General features: G+C 46.7%; 1 protein-coding gene across 1 annotated transcript in view; it reads right to left on the bottom strand.

Annotated features, from left to right (window-relative positions):
• itga11b (integrin, alpha 11b) overlaps nucleotides 1-19,262 on the bottom strand; it is a 39,792-nt gene that overhangs the window by 5,759 nt on the left and 14,771 nt on the right. The window contains exons 3-22 of the mRNA XM_085167333.1: nucleotides 18,617-18,726; nucleotides 18,178-18,269; nucleotides 16,959-17,073; nucleotides 16,757-16,884; nucleotides 16,259-16,407; nucleotides 15,534-15,678; nucleotides 15,279-15,444; nucleotides 15,042-15,112; nucleotides 11,957-12,101; nucleotides 11,387-11,535; nucleotides 11,115-11,258; nucleotides 10,548-10,751; nucleotides 10,322-10,452; nucleotides 8,610-8,782; nucleotides 6,057-6,196; nucleotides 5,860-5,970; nucleotides 4,243-4,328; nucleotides 3,946-4,150; nucleotides 3,768-3,866; nucleotides 3,051-3,127 (exon numbers count right to left, since the gene is read on the bottom strand). Of these exons, the coding sequence (XP_085023459.1) occupies nucleotides 3,051-3,127; nucleotides 3,768-3,866; nucleotides 3,946-4,150; nucleotides 4,243-4,328; nucleotides 5,860-5,970; nucleotides 6,057-6,196; nucleotides 8,610-8,782; nucleotides 10,322-10,452; nucleotides 10,548-10,751; nucleotides 11,115-11,258; nucleotides 11,387-11,535; nucleotides 11,957-12,101; nucleotides 15,042-15,112; nucleotides 15,279-15,444; nucleotides 15,534-15,678; nucleotides 16,259-16,407; nucleotides 16,757-16,884; nucleotides 16,959-17,073; nucleotides 18,178-18,269; nucleotides 18,617-18,726 (2,640 nt within the window). The remainder of the gene's footprint in view (nucleotides 1-3,050; nucleotides 3,128-3,767; nucleotides 3,867-3,945; nucleotides 4,151-4,242; nucleotides 4,329-5,859; nucleotides 5,971-6,056; nucleotides 6,197-8,609; nucleotides 8,783-10,321; nucleotides 10,453-10,547; nucleotides 10,752-11,114; nucleotides 11,259-11,386; nucleotides 11,536-11,956; nucleotides 12,102-15,041; nucleotides 15,113-15,278; nucleotides 15,445-15,533; nucleotides 15,679-16,258; nucleotides 16,408-16,756; nucleotides 16,885-16,958; nucleotides 17,074-18,177; nucleotides 18,270-18,616; nucleotides 18,727-19,262) is intronic.

Below are 19,262 nucleotides of genomic sequence, written 5' to 3'. Positions count from 1 at the left end.
CTATGGTCTCTAGTTTCGATCCCTTGCTCTTCATGTGTCCCCTCTGTTCTGTCTGCATGTTTGAGTTTCCCTCTGTGGCTTTGTGAGTCCTCTGCCTTATGGTTTATGTCTCTGTGTTTCTTAGTTGCTGTCTCCACCGTGTCAAGTTCGCGTCTCTGTGTGATACTTCCTGTTTTACTTTGAAGGTCCGTGTCTTATGTGAATGCGTCCTGCTTTGCTTCGTCAGTCCTGATTTCTCCCAGCTGTGCCCTCCTTCTGTGTCTCATTCCCCTCGTTACTTCCCAGTGTATTTACACCCTGTTTCTCTGAGTCAGTGTCGCGTCGTCCCTCATGCTGTGTGGATCGCCCTGTGTGTCACTGTGAGTTTAGTTTGTGAGTTTCCAGTTTAGTTTACTTTGCTTTTTTATGACTTTCTCCTGCCAGCAAATAAAGCTGAGTTCTTCGTGTTTAAACCTCGTGCCTGAGTGCCTGCATTTTGGGTCCACCTCCTTCCTGCTGCACAGCGACTCATGACACAAGGAGGTCCCAGAACACAGCGGTACCACTGAGTTTACCTCATTGAGGTCAAACAGCTCATCCTACCACAATCGCCCTGATCCTACCCCGATCACACTGATCCTACCCCGATCGCCCTGATCCTACCCCGATCGCCCTGATCCTACCCCGATCACACTGATCCTACCCCGATCGCCCCGATCCTACCCCGTTCGCCCCGATCCTACCCCGTTCGCCCCAATCGCCCCGATCGCCCCGATCCTACCCCGATCACACTGATCCTACCCCGATCGCCCCGATCCTACCCCGTTCGCCCCGATCCTACCCCGTTCGCCCCAATCGCCCCGATCGCCCCGATCCTACCCCGTTCGCCCCGATCGCCCTGATCCTACCCCGATCGCCCCGATCCTACCCCGATCGCCCCGATCCTACCCCAATCGCCCTGATCCTACCCCGATCACACTGATCCTACCCCGATCGCCCTGATCCTACCCCGTTCGTCCCGATCCTACCCCGTTCGCCCCAATCGCCCCGATCGCCCCGATCCTACCCCGTTCGCCCCGATCGCCCTGATCCTACCCCGTTCGCCCCGATCCTACCCCGATCGCCCCGATCCTACCCCGATCGCCCCGATCCTACCCCGATCGCCCCGATACTACCCCAATCACCCTGATCCTACCCCGTTCGCCCCGATCGCCCCGATCCTACCCCAATCACCCTGATCCTACCCCGTTCGCCCCGATTGCCCCGATCCTACCCCAATCACCCTGATCCTACCTCGTTCGCCCCGATCGCCCCGATCCTACCCCGATCACCCTGATCCTACCCCAATCACCCTGATCCTACCCCGTTCGCCCCGATCCTACCCCAATCACCCTGATCCTACCCCGTTCGCCCCGATCGCCCCGATCCTACCCCAATCGCCCTGATCCTACCCCGTTCGCCCCGATCCTACCCCGATCGCCCTGATCCTACCCCAATCGCCCTGATCCTACCCCGTTCGCCCCGATCCTACCCCGATCACCCCGATCCTACCCCAATCGCCCTGATCCTACCCCGTTCGCCCCGATCCTACCCCGATCGCCCTGATCCTACCCCAATCGCCCTGATCCTACCCCGTTCGCCCCGATCCTACCCTGTGAATCACAGGATGGAGTTTTTGTTCTCCTTAATATTGTTGTATAAAATCTCGTCAGAGGACAGAAAATAATAATCCTAACTTACTTCTGTGACATCACATTACACATGTTCAGTTGTCTTACCTCGTGCCTGAGTGCCTGCATTTTGGGTCCACCTCCTTCCTGCTGCACAGCGACTCATGACACAAGGAGGTCCCAGAACACAGCGGTACCACTGAGTTTACCTCATTGAGGTCAAACAGCTCATCCTACCACAATCGCCCTGATCCTACCCCGATCACACTGATCCTACCCCGATCGCCCTGATCCTACCCCGATCGCCCTGATCCTACCCCGATCACACTGATCCTACCCCGATCGCCCCGATCCTACCCCGTTCGCCCCGATCCTACCCCGTTCGCCCCAATCGCCCCGATCGCCCCGATCCTACCCCGATCACACTGATCCTACCCCGATCGCCCCGATCCTACCCCGTTCGCCCCGATCCTACCCCGTTCGCCCCAATCGCCCCGATCGCCCCGATCCTACCCCGTTCGCCCCGATCGCCCTGATCCTACCCCGATCGCCCCGATCCTACCCCGATCGCCCCGATCCTACCCCGATCACACTGATCCTACCCCGATCACACTGATCCTACCCCGATCGCCCTGATCCTACCCCGATCGCCCTGATCCTACCCCGATCACACTGATCCTACCCCGTTCGTCCCGATCCTACCCCGTTCGCCCCAATCGCCCCGATCGCCCCGATCCTACCCCGTTCGCCCCGATCGCCCTGATCCTACCCCGTTCGCCCCGATCCTACCCCGATCGCCCCGATCCTACCCCGATCGCCCCGATCCTACCCCGATCGCCCCGATCCTACCCCAATCACCCTGATCCTACCCCGTTCGCCCCGATCGCCCCGATCCTACCCCAATCACCCTGATCCTACCCCGTTCGCCCCGATTGCCCCGATCCTACCCCAATCACCCTGATCCTACCTCGTTCGCCCCGATCGCCCCGATCCTACCCCGATCACCCTGATCCTACCCCAATCACCCTGATCCTACCCCGTTCGCCCCGATCCTACCCCAATCACCCTGATCCTACCCCGTTCGCCCCGATCGCCCCGATCCTACCCCAATCGCCCTGATCCTACCCCGTTCGCCCCGATCCTACCCCGATCGCCCTGATCCTACCCCAATCACCCTGATCCTACCTCGTTCGCCCCGATCGCCCCGATCCTACCCCGATCGCCCTGATCCTACCCCAATCGCCCTGATCCTACCCCGTTCGCCCCGATCCTACCCTGTGAATCACAGGATGGAGTTTTTGTTCTCCTTAATATTGTTGTATAAAATCTCGTCAGAGGACAGAAAATAATAATCCTAACTTACTTCTGTGACATCACATTACACATGTTCAGTTGTCTTACCTGGTAGTTACCATGACGACATGTACGTAATCCAGGAAGATGTAGCGGCTGAACTCAAACTCCACATTGAAAGTTACCTGGACAGGAAAGGAGCAGGTGCAAATTCATCCTCTCAGGATCAAAAACATTTAATCGTCTCCTTCTCCTGGCCTAACATCCTTAATTAGAACATTTTAGTCAGAACGTTAAATGTCTGCTCCATCACATCATCGTGTGAAGCTTCTTTGCTTTCTGTTTTTTATTTATTTTATTTTCCACTGCAGCCCGCCATCGTCTGCGGCTGAACCCGTTTTCCCTCCGGCTGTGTTCTCCCCCCAACCAGCAGCCCGAGCCTTTTTAAGAGGAAGCTGGAAATAATCTCCAACACACAGCAGCCCTGAGGGGCCTCACAGTGAGGGGTGGGGATCACAGTCATGTTTACAGGGACACTCGTTAAGGTAATGAAGGATTTTAGTCAGCAGCTATCATTGGCAGCATATTTCTGCCCAGTTTAATCACTGTTATTAGTCTGGCTGTATAACAGCGGTATGATGAGCTAATAACCTGTTTATCTGTGATGTTCAAACCTGTCCACATATGTAGGAGGAAGAAGCTCCATCACCCTAAACAAAGGGCTGTTGTATCAGGGCAACAATAATAACCAATGAGGAAGCTGCAGGTGGTCGATCCTTTTTTCATCCCAAAATCATCATTTGAATGAAAATAGCTCTGCCCTACCTGAGACAGCGACTTCATGAATGGCGCGCTGATGTTGCAGATCCTCCGGGTCGCCAGTCTGTCCTCAGAGGAGCACTCAATCTGGATATCTGATTGGTCCTGAGGGATGAGGCGGCATAACATGAATCCAGCATGCACTTTGACCTTTTTAGGATGAAAAGAAAGAAAGTTTGAGTACCTTCACTAAGAGGCTGGAGAAGATCAGGTTGGAGGAGGTGGAGATGTGGATGGCAGCTCCGTATGCGTTCTCTCCCTGGTTCTCCAGTCGGGCAAACACCACCATCCTCCTTCGCTCGGACTCCACGACAAACGGCTGCTTCTCAGGCGCCCCCTGGTGGCTGCAGATGGAGCTGGCAGCCCGTCTGTTCAACCTGCAGAACTGCCTACAGGTGAAGCAAAGAAATAATTACCAGTCTCTTAATAATTTACACGGATACACGTGAGGGATTAGTTTAGTGGAGACCGGGTTACTCACTGAGCACTCATCAGGTCGGTGTGACTATGGAGGATGAGGTCAGGAACGCAGGTGTCTTCCTGCTCACACCCGTTCCAGAAGTGAAGCTACAGGGAAAAAAAGATGATTAATGCATTTATCCATTTGTATTGTATTTGACATAAACATTGAAGGGAGAATTCAGAGATACTTCCAGTACAGACGACACACATACAGTGGCTTTCAAAAGTATTCGGCCCCCTTGAACTTTCCCACATTTTGTCACATTACAGCCACAAACATGAACAAATGTTATTGGAATTCCACGTGAAAGACCAACACAAAGCGGTGAACACGTGAGAAGTGGAACGAAAATCAGACATGATTCCAAACATTTTTTACAAATAAATAACTGCAAAGTGTGTTGTTGCACCCCTAATACATATATATATATTAGGGGTGCAACGATACTCGTATCGATATTGAACCGTTCGATACAGTGCTTTCGGTTCGGTACGCATATGTATCGAACAATACAACATTTTTAATTTATTTTATTAACTTTCCTTCTGACGATGCTGTCTGTGTTGAACACTCAGTGGATCTGCGCTTGACAGTGCAGCCTAGGCGGAGTAGTCGAGCGCAGATTCACTGAGCGCAGGGCAAGCTAGCAGACAGAAGCTAAGCTCGTTGCAACATGGCAAATTGAACCTCCCCCACCCTCATTCAGATCTGGCGTTTGGAACTATTTTGGTCTTCATGTGACGTATGACCCTGAAGGTAAGCGCGTCATGGACTAAAGTAAAACAGTATGTTGGATGTGCCACGCAATGCTCAATTACATGGGTGGGAACTAGTGTGTTAGTGCAGTTAGCGCAGTTAGCTCGTTAGCGCAGTTAGCTCGTTAGCGCAGTTAGCTCGTTAGCGCAGTTAGCTCGTTAACGTGTTGGCTGTCCAGCCCCACACACGGGGCGATCTGCGGTAGCTCGTTAACAGAGATTTGCCGTGTTGTGGCGTTAACGTCATTTCAGATTAACGCTGACAGCACTAGTGGGAACACAACGAATATGACTGCACATTTACTCCGACATCATCCTCGTGCAAAGACAAGTGGAAGCAGACAAAAACAACAAGCACGCATGCTACAAACTTTACCCGAGTCATTTAGACAGCCGTTAGCACATGATTCTCCTTATGGGGACCTGATATGTTTAATATGCTGCTGAGAATATAGCCCAGAAGAAGCGTATAGTAGAGCTTTTATTTTGGAAAGAGACATTTCTCTGTAATAAACTCTCTTTTCTCTTTTATATGTATATATGTATATAACAGATATCTAGCAATTCTAACTGTACCCCGACCTCCAGGGAAGAGCCTGATTAGTTGCCCAACGTCCCTGAACTGGCTCCTCTTGACATGACGTTGGAGCCAACTTCGAGCTCCGTCAGGATGTCTGAACTCTTCACCTTTCAGAGGAAACTCAGAGGAGCTGACCTCATACTTCAGGCTGTTACCCAGATCGTGACCACAAGGGCGGGTTAAAGATTGACCAGTAAATCCAAAGCTTTCAGATCTTCCCATCAGAAAAATACATCTCAGAGAAGCTGACTCTGGTCTGAAGCTAATCAGGCCGTTCAAACCCGTGTTTGAAGCTCTCACCTCGGTTCTTTGGGTGCTCTGCCAGTCCGGGTCCAACACCGGCCCCTCGTCTGGGTTCTGCAATCCCGTCTCCAGGACGACAACTATGGGACGCCCGTAATCTGTCGTCTCCTGTTTGTCGTATTACATTTTCGTGCTTAAGGACTCAAACATATTGGGAATCATTTGACCGTGATTGTGCCCGGGCTGTTTCTGACCTGGACGGAGAAGCCAAGGCGTCGGCATTTCTGACTTCCTGTCTGCAGAAGCAAACTTCGGGGCTGCTGTCGATCCGATTCGTCCAGCACTGCCCGGGGAGGGAAACGCCTCTCATCCAACAGCAGACTGTACCAGACCGCTGAAGAGGAGGAGGAGAAGGAAAATGTGAAACAGAGGCTTAAATGTGGCGCAATGAGACTGTAAATACAAAGAGAGCAGACTTTTACAGGTCCTTCAGAGGATATGAAAGGAAGTGATGTCATCTTTTGTAGTCGTTAGTCCGAACTGCTCCACTTATGCTTCCAAAGATGTTTTAGGAGCATTTATAGGAATAAATTAGAAACAAGTCCACCGACTATTGTTTCACAACATAATCAAGGACCAGCTTTACAGCTTACTGTAAAGAGGGAATCGTACACTGTAACATTCATTCAGCAGTCGCCTCAAAGGTACTTTATATGACAAAGTAAAGAACCTACAGTGTTAGGGAGAAAACCACAACAGTCAGATGCTTATCAGTGGTCACCACTTAGCAACACTGGGGAGGGAGAACTCAAGATTAGAGGGGGTCACCTGGTCCAGCCCTAACTATATGCTTTAGCAAAAAGGAAAGTTTGAAGCCTAATCTTAAAAGTAGAGATAGTGTCTGTCTCCCGAATCCAAACTGGAAGCTGGTTCCACAGAAGAGGGGCCTGAAAACTGAAGGCTCTCCCTCCCATTCTACTTTTAAATACTCTAGGAACAACAAGTAGGCCTGCAGAGCGAGAGCGAAGTGCTCTAATAGGGTGATATGGTACTACAAGGTCATTAAGATAAGATGGGGCCTGATTATTTAAGACCTTGTATGTGAGGAGCAGGATTTTGAATTCTGGATTTAACAGGAAGCCAATGAAGGGACTCGTCGTGCTTTCAGGCAAAACGAAAGCAGATCCTAATAAATAAATATGTGTACAATGCAGCTGGTGTCAGTCTGTTATCTGGACCTTCGTGAGCTTCACAAACACGTTGCCGGTGTGTGTTCTTCATCTCCGTGTGCAGCAAATGTCTGAAACTGCATGCAGCCAAACTGTTCTTCAGTCTGAGAGCCTTTAGAAACTTTTAGCAACGCACGTGTGAAACACAGCAACTACTTCTTAGTGCTTGATCTACAGTAATGAAGCGACGCATTTCCTGCGTCCTGATTAGTTGCTGGATGCAGCAGCTTACAGTGTAACTGCAGAGCTCGTGTTCATCTGTTTAACAACTGAGTTTGATTTATGAGAGCGCGGAGAGCCGAGGTAAGCTGCTGCTCAGCTGCTGTCAGAAACGCCACGTCCACACTGACAAAAACGGGTCGATATTTAGTCCAATCAAACACAGGTTCAGGCTGCGGCTCAGATCTTCGATCTGTTGAGCCACGCTCGTGCTTGTGTTTCTGTAAACGTCCAATCCAGGCGAGACGCTTTGGGAGGCGGGTGGGCAGTAAGGAGGTCGAGGAGAGGGAGACGTGAAGAAGGTCTGAGGTGACGGAGAGAGAAGCAGCGACACGGTTAAACAGCTGGCTGGCGTTAGCATGTTACGGAGGTTTCCACGCAGCCGGCCCAAACATCTGGAGCTGGTTACACACAGAGACACGACAACAGCACGGGCCTCTGCGACCACGACAAGCTTCCCTCCACGCAGACAGAAAACAGCTGCGTCCACTCAGCTGCAACACTGCACAGCTGTTAGAAGAAGAATTCATATTTCTCGTCTTTTCCTTGAAAATAGAAGCTGGGAGCTGAATGACACGTGAACTCGGAGAGAGACTGGATGAACTACTCCAGGATGATCTCATACTGTGACATCACAGCAGCAGATTAGCTGCTACCTTTTTCCCTTGGACACAAATTTGGCTTTTGTTAGCGGCCGACCTCATTTCCAGGAAAGTGTGAATGCTGTCAGATGTAAAAACAGAGGGAAGCGATTTGTCATAACAAACACTAAAGACAGAATCACGCCAACCTCCCGTTCAAAGTCATCTTCTCCTTCACCCGTGGACCTCGTCCAGCTTTGCTGCTGGGCTCAGGTCTCTAGGCACAAGTCCTAGGATGTACATTTTCCTCTCAGATGGGTGCTGCGTCTCCAGGTTCCAGAGATAAGATGATGCACCATAGTAACCTCCGGTGAGGGAACTATGGTGTCGAGGTGTAGAGCGGGGTCATGTCAACAATCCATTAAAATTTGACTTCCATCCACCGAGATCTTCAAGGTCGCCTTCACGATTTGTCAGTGGAAAGTTAACAAAAATCCTCAGAAACTATAATCATTGCAACTGTGCTGTGTGTTGTCAACATCTAGAAAGTACCATTGACCTCTGACCTCTCCTTCAATCAGAGGGTCAAAGTGATAATAATATTTCTGGATCTTTGAACTCTATGTGTGGATCCAGTTTTTAGATTTGATTCAAAAACTCATTTGAGATTGATTTAAATGTCATTTCTGAGGAAAACCTGAACCTGAGGCAGGACCTGTTCAGTGTGCTGATCAAATCCCACGCAGGTGAGTAAGCAGACATGTTTGTGTACTCCTACCAACATCTTTCCTGGTCTTCGTCCTGGTCTTCGTCCTGAAGTCCAGACTCAGACAGACGGTCACGGACATGCAGGTGACCTCCTTCCCTCCTCGCTGGCAGTCCTTGTTAAAGATGTTGACCTTCTCGGGTTCAAACGTTAGTTTAGCCTGAATCTGCACCACACCACGAGACCTGCAGGGATGAAGCATGCTTATTATGAGTGTTTGTGCGTATCGGAGTTCCAAACTGTGGAGAGTCAGGTACCGCATAACTCTGTACTTAATGTACTTAAACTAGGGTTTGGTTTCACAAAGACTCCTCAGTGAGTGCAATGCCCTCCAATCTGATAGGAAGAGTCTATCTGTCTATAGCTTCCTATGGACCACATTGATCCCTCGTAGGTGGTGGTGACTCATCGTGAGTCTGGTTGCTGTAACTTTGCAACAACCTCATACAGGCTCAATCTGAGGGCCTGAGTTTGTCAGAAGGAAAAAAACACCTATTGGGAGGTGACTTGTCAAATACAAGTTAGCCACGCCCTAAATTATCTCCTATTTCTCATCTTTCTGACCTGTTTAATGAACAGACATCATGTTGTGTTGAAGATGCTTTGAACACAGTCATTAAAGCTTAAAGTCATCACAAGTGTTTAGTAAAGGTCAGTATTTAACCCTTTAAGACCTACCATAGAACAAGTCCACCAGAGCTTATATTATTATTTTTACCTGCTGTGGAGCCATTTTTGGGAGCATTTCAAGTTGCTATACATCAATACAACCATTATAGCCCAAATTTTAATAATATGTCTGCATTAAGTGCATAGTAATTACATAAATTGCAAAAAAGTGCAATAAACTACAAAAAAATTGAAAATGTTTTTGTTTTTTTAACATATATTTCTAGTTAGAGAAATTTAAGAGGCTTATCCCTCAAAACTGTAAATACAAAAAAGTTGCACAAAATAGTTTCCCACCACAGGAAATTTATTTTGAGTGTCTTCATAGTTTTATTTTTGAAATACACCAATTTTTATACACTGCAGGAAAAACGAAAATAAATATTATGATGCAAATTTGCAAAAAAGCAGCATATGCATCAAAATAAACTATTTCCAGCAGTGCAATATGAGTCCTAAGCATCCCAGAAACCACACAGAAAGTCATAAAGTCAAACATAACTTTTAAAAACACCAGTATAGGCTCATGAGGCCCTGATGGTAAAAAACTACATTTCCACAAAATGACATCACTTCCGGTTTCGGGCAGGTCATGGCGGACATGCGATAGTTCGCGCTGATGGACATAGGAAGTGTTACAAACAGCTGATCGGATCGGCAAAGCGTGTTTCTGGAATATTATGTTTTTGTTGCTGCAAGTGCTTTTTATGCAGTTTTTGCAAAGCTATATGTGGAAGGAAACTGTGACCGAGGACAAGCTGATGGCATAAGATGTAAGTACAACTCCTCCGGTTTCATATGCAAAAAAAATTATTGTGCTAGCTCACGTGGTTGCAGAGCTACCGGGATTTAAAAATAGTTATGCAAAATGGAGCGTGCTGCTCCGACCGGCTTTAAAGGGTTAGGTGAGCTGGAGGCTCATTTTCTCATAAACTTTTACAGCCAGACTTCAGAGGAGTCGCCCCCTGCTGGCCTTTAGAAAGAACGCAGATTTGATTCATTTTTCCAGCCTTACAGGGTCAAATCATCTGTCAGTTTATGAATGAGGCTCTGACCAGACAATGACAGCAGCTCCCAGCGCTCCCACTGCGAGGTCGACAAGTCCGTCTGCATTGATGTCCAAGACGCCATGAAGGCTTTGGCCAAAATACTGAAGACCTGCAGAAAAACCAGCCGCAGACAGACGCTGGAGAAGCAAAACGAGAGAAGATTAAAACTCTGGGCTCTCTGATGCTGCATTATCTCTTCCAGCTAAGGTCCCTTAGCATCCGGACTGGTTACCTGTCTGTACTGAAGCTGGATGGTTTTGTCTTTGCCATGGAAGACGTAGACTGCCCCCTGGTGGTCATCCTCCAGTGGTGCTCCCACAACAAGCTCTTTGAACCCGTCTCCATTCATGTCAGGTACCTGAGCCAACGCTGAGCCCAGGCGGGAGTTTTGGGAGTGGTCCGACACTTCCAGCACCCCCTGCAGGACAAACGACGTCTGGACAGAAACAAAACATTCTTTGGTTCAGGTTTTGTTCTTTATTAATCAAGGTTTCATTTAAAAAAGTTATTTCAATCCAGTCGTGGACAGATTACTGAACAGGCCTAACAGCACACAGCTGGGGCACGAACAAGGCTTTGTTTGAAGTCATAGTTCACATTAGTTGTTGGAAGGTCAGTCCAACAAACAATCACAAAGAGACAGTTGAGGTACTTTTACCAATCTGTGCACAGGACCTTTTATCTCATAATTTGTCCATGACTCTTGTGTGGGGTTATCATCTTGTGACAACTTCTTCTGCTATAATGACAGTTACAGAGAAATTGGTTGCTCCTTTGTAGCAGTACGTGGTTTTTATACCTGCGGTGTAACAGAGTAGATGTAAACCTTGCCTCTCTCCCAGCCATGGCTGTAGTACATGGGTGCTGCCACCAGGAGGACATCAGTCTGTCCGTCACTGTCAATGTCCATCGATAGCAACTCACTGCCAAAGTATGACCCAATCTAGACAAAAACACGAATAAACCATAGAAACGAAACAAGATATTACACCAAGGAAGAGATACCTGAATGTCCACCAGGTTTAATTCATTCAAATATGGTCACAGTGGTTTCTAATGATTAAAACACACCTGCTCTCCCAGCAGTGCATGCCAGATGGTCAGGTCTCCGCTGTTCTTCAGGGTGAATATGATCACCTTTCCAGTGTGGTTGAATCTTGGAGCTCCAGCTACATAAAGCTGAGAGCCACGGGATGAAATGAGTGAACCCACCGAGTACCCTGAAGATGAAAAACTGATTCGTTTGACTTGCACACATTGACCGTTCCATTTTGTTAGACCTATTTCCTCTGATTCTTCCAAAGTAAGAAAGCTTAAAGTAGACCGACTCTGCATTTTCTTATTTCCTGTCATATGTTTCCTGTTCCAAAGGGGGAAGTAACGTGACCAGAATGGGCCAAACACACACTTCAGACTGCTCTAAACAGTCAGTTTATCATGTTTTATTTCTACTACTGAATCTGTATGACATCATAGAGGGCATAGCCTTAGAGTGATCTCATGTATCGCAGCTATACAACCCCTGTGCTCACCATTCCTTCTGAAGACCCACAGACCAGTTACAGGACAATTAGTTTACTGAGTCCAGGACTACAGGCTGGTATATCACATATCATATTGTACACTTTATATCAATATTACCCAGATAGGCTGCATGGTTCTTCAGCTCCTCTGGAAACTCATCCTGGTAGGATGATTTCGGTGGAACAACTTTCCCGTGTTTGCTTTCTTTCAGCACGGCACCATTCCAGTCATAGGCGCCCACCGCTCCGAGAAGAACACCATCCTAAAGGAAAACATGGATTTAAAGGGAAGGCACTGCTAAACCACCCACTATGTTTGAGGACTCCCACTACCCCCTCTGACCCTAGAAACTCTAGGTACCCACTCTAACTCTGACTGTATGTCCAGATATTAAAGTTGTTACTGAGTCATCGGACAGCAATGAATGACCAAACCTTTGGGAAAAGCACACAGAGTCCCATCTGCGAGGTCTGAGTTGGCCCTGACTGATTGGCACTGCAAAGTCCCCATTAAAGGACCTTTAGTCACTCGTGACCAGCGATGGGCAGTAACGCATTACTGTAATCCGATTACTTTTTTTCAAGTAACGAGTAAAGTAAGGGATTACTATTGCAAAAACAGTAATCTGATTACCGTTACTTTCCCGTAGGAACGCTGCGTTACTGTGTTACTAAAACCGTGATTTTTTGCAGAATGTCTCATGACAGTGACGTAAGCGAGTGCGACGTTCGTGACAACAGCTGTGTGCAGATCAACAATGGATCATATATCGAGTGCAGAGAGAGTATGAGTGTGCAGCGTTTAAAGCGTGGAAGTACTGACCTTACTTTGAGTTTGATTCCATAAAAAGTGACAAAAACATTAGTGTCCGTTGTGCGTGGGAAGAAAACTTCTTTTTACAGCGAAAAAAACCCTAAACTTCCAAACAAGCACCGAGTAGCTACGACGTAATGGGAAACTCACAGAGAAACTCGCGGATTCTTCCACTGACCGCTGCACACCTGCACCAGGGTAAACCTCCGCCTACCCCACTCCTGCTTTACAGGTGAAAATAGAGCAACAGGACCGCTAGTCTTTGACTTTATTTATTTTCTGCTGTGTTTTACTTGCATCTATTTGAAAGACTGAGTGTAAACACACAAAAATATTTTATTTTATGTGCTGGAATGTGCAGAAAATAGGTTTAAATGTTAAACTAATTTCTTCCAGTCAGAGAATGTTGCAGATAATTAAATGTTTGCTTGATGCATAAAGTTAAAAGATTAAAACTAATAAAACAAGTTTTAAAAAGAGACTTTTCCATTTGATTACATTTTGTATGATGATTATGTAGAAAAAGTAGAATTGGGCTGAAAGATCTATCACTTTATCACCTATTCAGGTTGTAAATCGTGTTTTTAAAAAGTAACTAAGTAACTAATTACTTTTGAAAATAAGTAATCAGTAAAGTAACGGGATTACTTTTTGGGGGAAGTAATCAGTAATTAGTTACTGATTACTTTTTCAAGTAACTTGACCAACACTGCTCGTGACTCCATTTGAGTACTGTACTTAAGTACTTTTGATAGGACAGTAACATCATCAGGTGGCTGGTGAAACGTCTGGGTTAGTTCGGTTGTATTTTAGCCACGTTAAACAACTGTTGTTTGAAAAGAAAAATCTGGGAAATGTCGCTTTCTAAATGAAACCTTGCAGTTTTATATGATTTCCATCTTGAGAAAAACTGGATAGAAAGACCATATAAGGGGGTGTATGAGGACGTGAGGACGTAGGCCCTAAACAGTTCACAAGTGACAAGATGTTACACAGGGAATACCAGTATAATCAGTTTCATTCTCTCAGCACCAGTTTGGCTCAGTCTGGTTCTTAATGACAAACTTATTGAGCTCTGAGCTGCAAACCTGAAGACCCCACGATGAAAAAACCTGCTGGCAATGTTGGAACTGAAATGGTTTCTGAATCGTCCTTAAACTCAGTTGAACTGTCTCAAAACACGTGTGAGCAGCCAGGCCGTCGTAAAGTCCAGATATGAACGTTTTTAAATCTTTGAGTCATCGTCTCTCCGGGCCAGAAAGTCGAGGACGGCAGTGAGTGACCAAATGTTTGGCGGTGCCAGCGCCACAAAGTGTCCCACCTGCAGGACCTGAGCCGCTGAGCCCTGCATGAGTAAACCTGCAGGAAGGAGCTGAGGTTTTCCTGCAGGCAGAGATGATGCTATGATGCCTGTTTTCCTCATCAGTTTGCCTCATTTTACCTTTTTAATCCCAAAACTTAAGAGCAGAAACGCTTTGCATATTTGTCTGTGTGCAGTCAGTGTGTGTGTGTGTGCAGATTTGCATCTATTCTCCAATGAGTTCGTGCCTGCAGCTTTACGTTCAGGAAAACCATCTGCTCTCTGTTACACACACACAGTTTCCACCTCACATTTTCACTCCCTGACGCTGGGATACGATTTTCCCTGGATGAGAAACAACAGAAATATTTCTCGAAGCTTCTCATCCTGCAGCTTTAGATATTTGTCAGGACCAGAACCGGGCTGGTGATGGATGTTGGAGGATGATACCGATACCAGCGTTTAAGTTTCTGTTGGCAAAACCGCCGCTCTGCTCCTGTCTTCTTTCTGGGTTCAGCTTTAGTGAAGAAAACTTGAGGAAATTGAATAATTGATACTTTGCCAAGTCCCTTTTTATGCAGAAAAAGTAGATGAAGATGTTTTTCAGCAGTAATTTAATGGAAGTTATTATTTTTTCTGTCCAGAGTGGACAGATCTTTGAAATCTGATCCTAAAATGGAAAATCCAGAGATCTTCTTTTCCATTCTTGTATCGCTTTATCCAAGTTAAACTTCTATCACTTAGAGTAATCCTTGTCCTTTGATTTTCTCACTCAATAAAAACATGTGCCGTCCAAATATCCCATCACGAAGTCGTTTGTTACTTAAATGATATTTTTGATGTTTTTCATTTCTTTTAAAATATGAGCTCGTCCTCTAAAAGCTGTATTTACTCTGCTTATCTGTCACTGTTAGAATTTGATGATCTGAAACACATCAGTGTGACAAATGCACCTGTTTCTGCACTCAGAGCTCTGCGTGTTGAATTTAACAGACTGGGTCGACAGGAAAACCGTTTTCCTTTCATAGACAGGTTTCATTGATCACACATCACGACCACTGTGTAAGAATGCAGCTGTGAGTCACTCACTTTGACTAAATGTGAGGAGAAACCGGCCTGAGCCATCTGCAGACCGAACCCTCGACCCTGACTGCTGGTTCCTGCAAACCGGACAAACAACAAAGATGACTTAACGTTTCCCTCCAGACACTCCAGTCCTCCTGTTACACTTTAATGAATATCATTAGATAATACTTGTCAGAGTTAATTGTGAAATGCTCGTTAGTACGATGTAAATACAGTTTAACAGGATAAATGTTAGCTGACCTTCCAGAGAGAAAATCCTCTCTCCCAGAGCGTCCACAATGTCCTTCAGCGCAGATTCATCTGTCACGTTGAAGAAGTGCATCTCATCGGGGTCGCTGGCAATAAACTTGATTTCCTTTAGAAAGGCTTCGGGGTTGATTCCCCGGCGGTTGTAATAACCCAGAACCTGCAGGATGTTAGTCAGAGCTCCGTAAGTCCAGAGACAACCAATAGAAACAGAGCTCGATGGGTGAGCGTGGGGGGGCTAAGACTCACAGCGATGGCATACATGGTGATGTTGTCTCTCTCGCTGTCTGTGACGGCCTGCACCAGGTGAGGACTGTCATGTGATTCACCGTCTGTAATCACAATCATCACCTTCTGAGCTCCCGGCCGGCCGCCGCGCTGGAACGCCTCGGATCTGCACAGGAACGTCGGATGAAGTTCAGACGATTCTCTGAACGCTCGTTCTGGCTAATCTTAGCTAGCTGCTTAGCTGCTGGTGTAGCTTGGTTGCTAACATTATCTCTATCTAAGTCCTCTGTGAAGGAACTTTGTTAGTTTTCATCCTTTTGTAGAGCTTGCTTTGGACTTTTCTTGGTAGTCGTCTCAGAGAGACTCAAACATCTTTTGGAAATCCTTGGCCTTTTGCTACGAGGCCAAGAAAAAGAAACAGGAGCTGCGGCCTCCAGGAGCTGATGGGGAAAGAAAAACTTGCTTTGGCAGAAAAATGCTGGAGATGCTTCATCTGTGGGTTCATGTTTGATAACTTTTATGCTAACCATATGGACGTAATTAATGTTCTGACTGGTTTGATTTTGGTAGGTTTAGTAAATTACACACTAGGAAACTTTGGTTCAATCCATTTTCCCAACATGAGTAAATGACTGAAGCTCTCAGGGTTGCTCAGAGTAGGTGGGTAATGGTATCAGACCAATAACTATTTAAGGTTTGTGTGGGCCCAGCCCATTTTTGTTTGGGGTCATAATTTGGTGTCGTACCGAGCCACGTTGATTCCCAATGCCGTCCTCGTTTCCTCACCACCTCTTTGGTCGATGCGCCTGGCAGCGTCCACGACGTCCTCCACCGTCTGATACTCATCCAGTGTGAACTCGTGGACAACCGAAGAGCCATACTGAATGACTCCCACCTGCAGCCAAAATACAGCTCTGTCCACATGAACAATAAACCACTCATGCAGCACATGTCACCTTCAAACTATGAACAGATGAACTCTCTGAGATCTAAGTCGCCATCAGTGTTAACCCAACATTTTGGAGAAGGTCAAAATTGACTTTTGGGGGGAAAATGTGAATAGTTTTGGTGTTCCCTGTTCCCGGACTGGAAAACTTGGCATGACATATTCTGACTGTGTGGGGTTTAGAGTCGGTCACTGATGATGACTCAGACCTCAGAGGGTTAAAGGCACTACAGTCTTTGTGTGCAGATAGGGCAGGAAACGCTCACTTTATCTGGTTCTGATCAAGAGATAAACTAACCTGTGTCTGACCTGGTCCGATGTAGAACTTGTGGAGGATGTTTATGAGGAAGTCTTGAACTTCATACCAGGGGTAGATGGAGTTGGAACCATCCAGAACAATCACAATGTCCATGAAGGTCTCACACCCTACAAGATTGTAAAAGAAAGTTAGAAACTGGATGGACAGATGGACGACAGGTGGATGGAAGTGTGCTGATTACTCTGCAGGGCAGGTGCGATGGTGTTGGACAGCTTGAAGTTTCGGCCGACTCTGGAGCAGATCCCAGTGCTGTACAGGGAACTTCCGCATTCGTGAGACCAGAGCGGACCGCAGGTCTGAGGCGGCACACGCACCGAGTGGACGAACACAAGAGGAAGGAAGAAAATCAAAGCTTAATGACTCGGTGTGACAACAGCAGAAGCTCTGGATGGTGTTTGTGCTGTTGGTGCTTGTTAGTGGCTCAGAGCGGGTTGTCTACTAATCAGAAGGTTATGGGTTCGATCCTCAGCTCCTCCAGCCTGCATGTTAAAGTTTCCTTGACTGTAAATGTTAGGTGAAAAGTACTTTAGGGAAAGGTTGACTAAGCTTTGGAGTAAGAGAGTACTAAGTCATCAAAGTTCTATGTAAATATGAGTCATTGGTCGTGTCCAAATTCATGGGCTGCATCCTCCTGAGGACCCGGCCTTCGCGGTCTACGTGGGCCGGGTCCTCAGGAGGTCGGGTAGGCTGGAAGTAAACGGCTATGGAATTGGACGGTCTAGCCTTCTCGATCTACTCCAGCCCTTAATTCAGAGTATTTCCGGTTGTCAGCGCCACGGCACGAAAATCGAAAATGGACCCCGAAATCTTTCTCCGTTTTTTTGTGTTCAGCTGGTGGGGTGACAGACGTCACCGAAAACGTCGAAGCACTTTTGCAAATATGTCATATCTTGACAAACCGAGCGGATATTTGAAGTTTACACACCCACATTCTCGCCTGAAAATATGTTTAAAGTTTATTTTGTGGCCCAGAAAGATTTTAAATTTTAAAACTTAGTAGCGGCCGCCATTGTTGGAAACTGGAGTTTGACTGGGCCGCGCTATGAATTCTGGGATATGGTGGGCCAAGAAGGACACACCCGACCCATCCTTCAAATTCGGGGAAAAGGAGGACGCATTTGTCGGCTGCATTCGGAGGAGTCTACAAATTTGGACAGCCTTCGACGGGTCGCTGTGACGTAATCGGTCTACAAATGCGGCCTCAGGAGGAAGCAGCCCATGAATTTGGACACGACAGTTGACCATTTTTTGACCATTTTTAATACAAGTATGTTGTAAAATCTAAGCAGTTAAAACAATGGTGACTGTTTGTTTTCACTTCCCTCTGCTCTGTTCATAAAGGCCTCCACCTTAGCTTTGATTCTGGCTTTATCGTGACGAACTCTTTCGGTGGGACTCACCACGAAGCTGCTGTCTTTGGGGTTGGAGGTCAGCGTCATTCCCAGCCTCATCTTGTCCTTCCTCTCAGACACGTTGTTCAGAGTGAGTCTCCCTGATCACAGCCAGAGCAGATGCTTTGTGATTTTAAGTTGAACGTTTTAGTGTGTTTTCCTGTGAAAGTCCTGAATCTTCCTTCCTGTAGCAGTTCCTGCTGTCTGAAACATCTAATGGAAGCATTCCTACATGCAGCAGCATTTCCACTTTAAAGGGCCGACAAAGCAGTGAGCCGGAGGTGGCAACAAACCGACATGAAACCTGAGGCCAAGGTGATGACACCATGGTGAAAATGTCTTCACCATGAGGTCCACGACCTTCCCCCTGCAGGTTTTACTCTGACCTCTGTGACAGTTTACACACCTGAGAGCACCTGTTCATCAATATTCATGCACTGCTGCTCACCCAGGTTGAGTCGGCTGCAGTTTGCAGAGCTCTTGCTGTCCAGCGGGCATCGGTACACATCGCCAGTCTGCTTCTTCCCCGTGGACTCAAAGGGAGCTCCAACCAGCAACCTGCAACCGCGCACACAGTTTGAATCACAAACTTTATTTATAATGTAAAAGTCACGAATTCTAGAAAAAGAGGGACTCGTCTGCGAGGCTTATACACGAACGCCGTATCGGACTGGTTTTATATGGTTAGATATCCAAAGCCGAGCTGTTGGACTGCTGCACATACACTTTATAATACAGCTCACAAAGCTCATGACTTTTAAGTATAATGACCTTATAATTATAAATAAAATATATTACTACACCCTTAGTTGCGAGTTGTATTATGTTACCAACTGAACTTAAGTGTGTGTCAAGGTTATTATCGTTAACGAAAACTAACGAAATAACAAAAACTAGAAGTGAAAAAACATTTTCGTTAACGGAAATAAAAATAAAAACAAAAAAAGGAAAACTAACTAAAACTGGAATGAGTGTTCACAAAACTAACTAAAATTAACTGAATTTATAGCAAAAATGTGTTTAGTTTTCATTGATGTGTGCGTGTCATACAAGAGTCAAGGGTGAAAATGAAGTTTAGTTTCCAGATGTTTTTC

The sequence above is a fragment of the Neolamprologus multifasciatus genome, chromosome 7 (genome assembly GCF_963576455.1).
Source record: "Neolamprologus multifasciatus chromosome 7, fNeoMul1.2, whole genome shotgun sequence".
In the NCBI taxonomy this organism is placed as follows: domain Eukaryota; kingdom Metazoa; phylum Chordata; class Actinopteri; order Cichliformes; family Cichlidae; genus Neolamprologus; species Neolamprologus multifasciatus.
The sequence above is the reverse complement of the archived record's forward strand: the minus strand, read 5'-3'. Positions and strand labels throughout refer to the sequence as shown.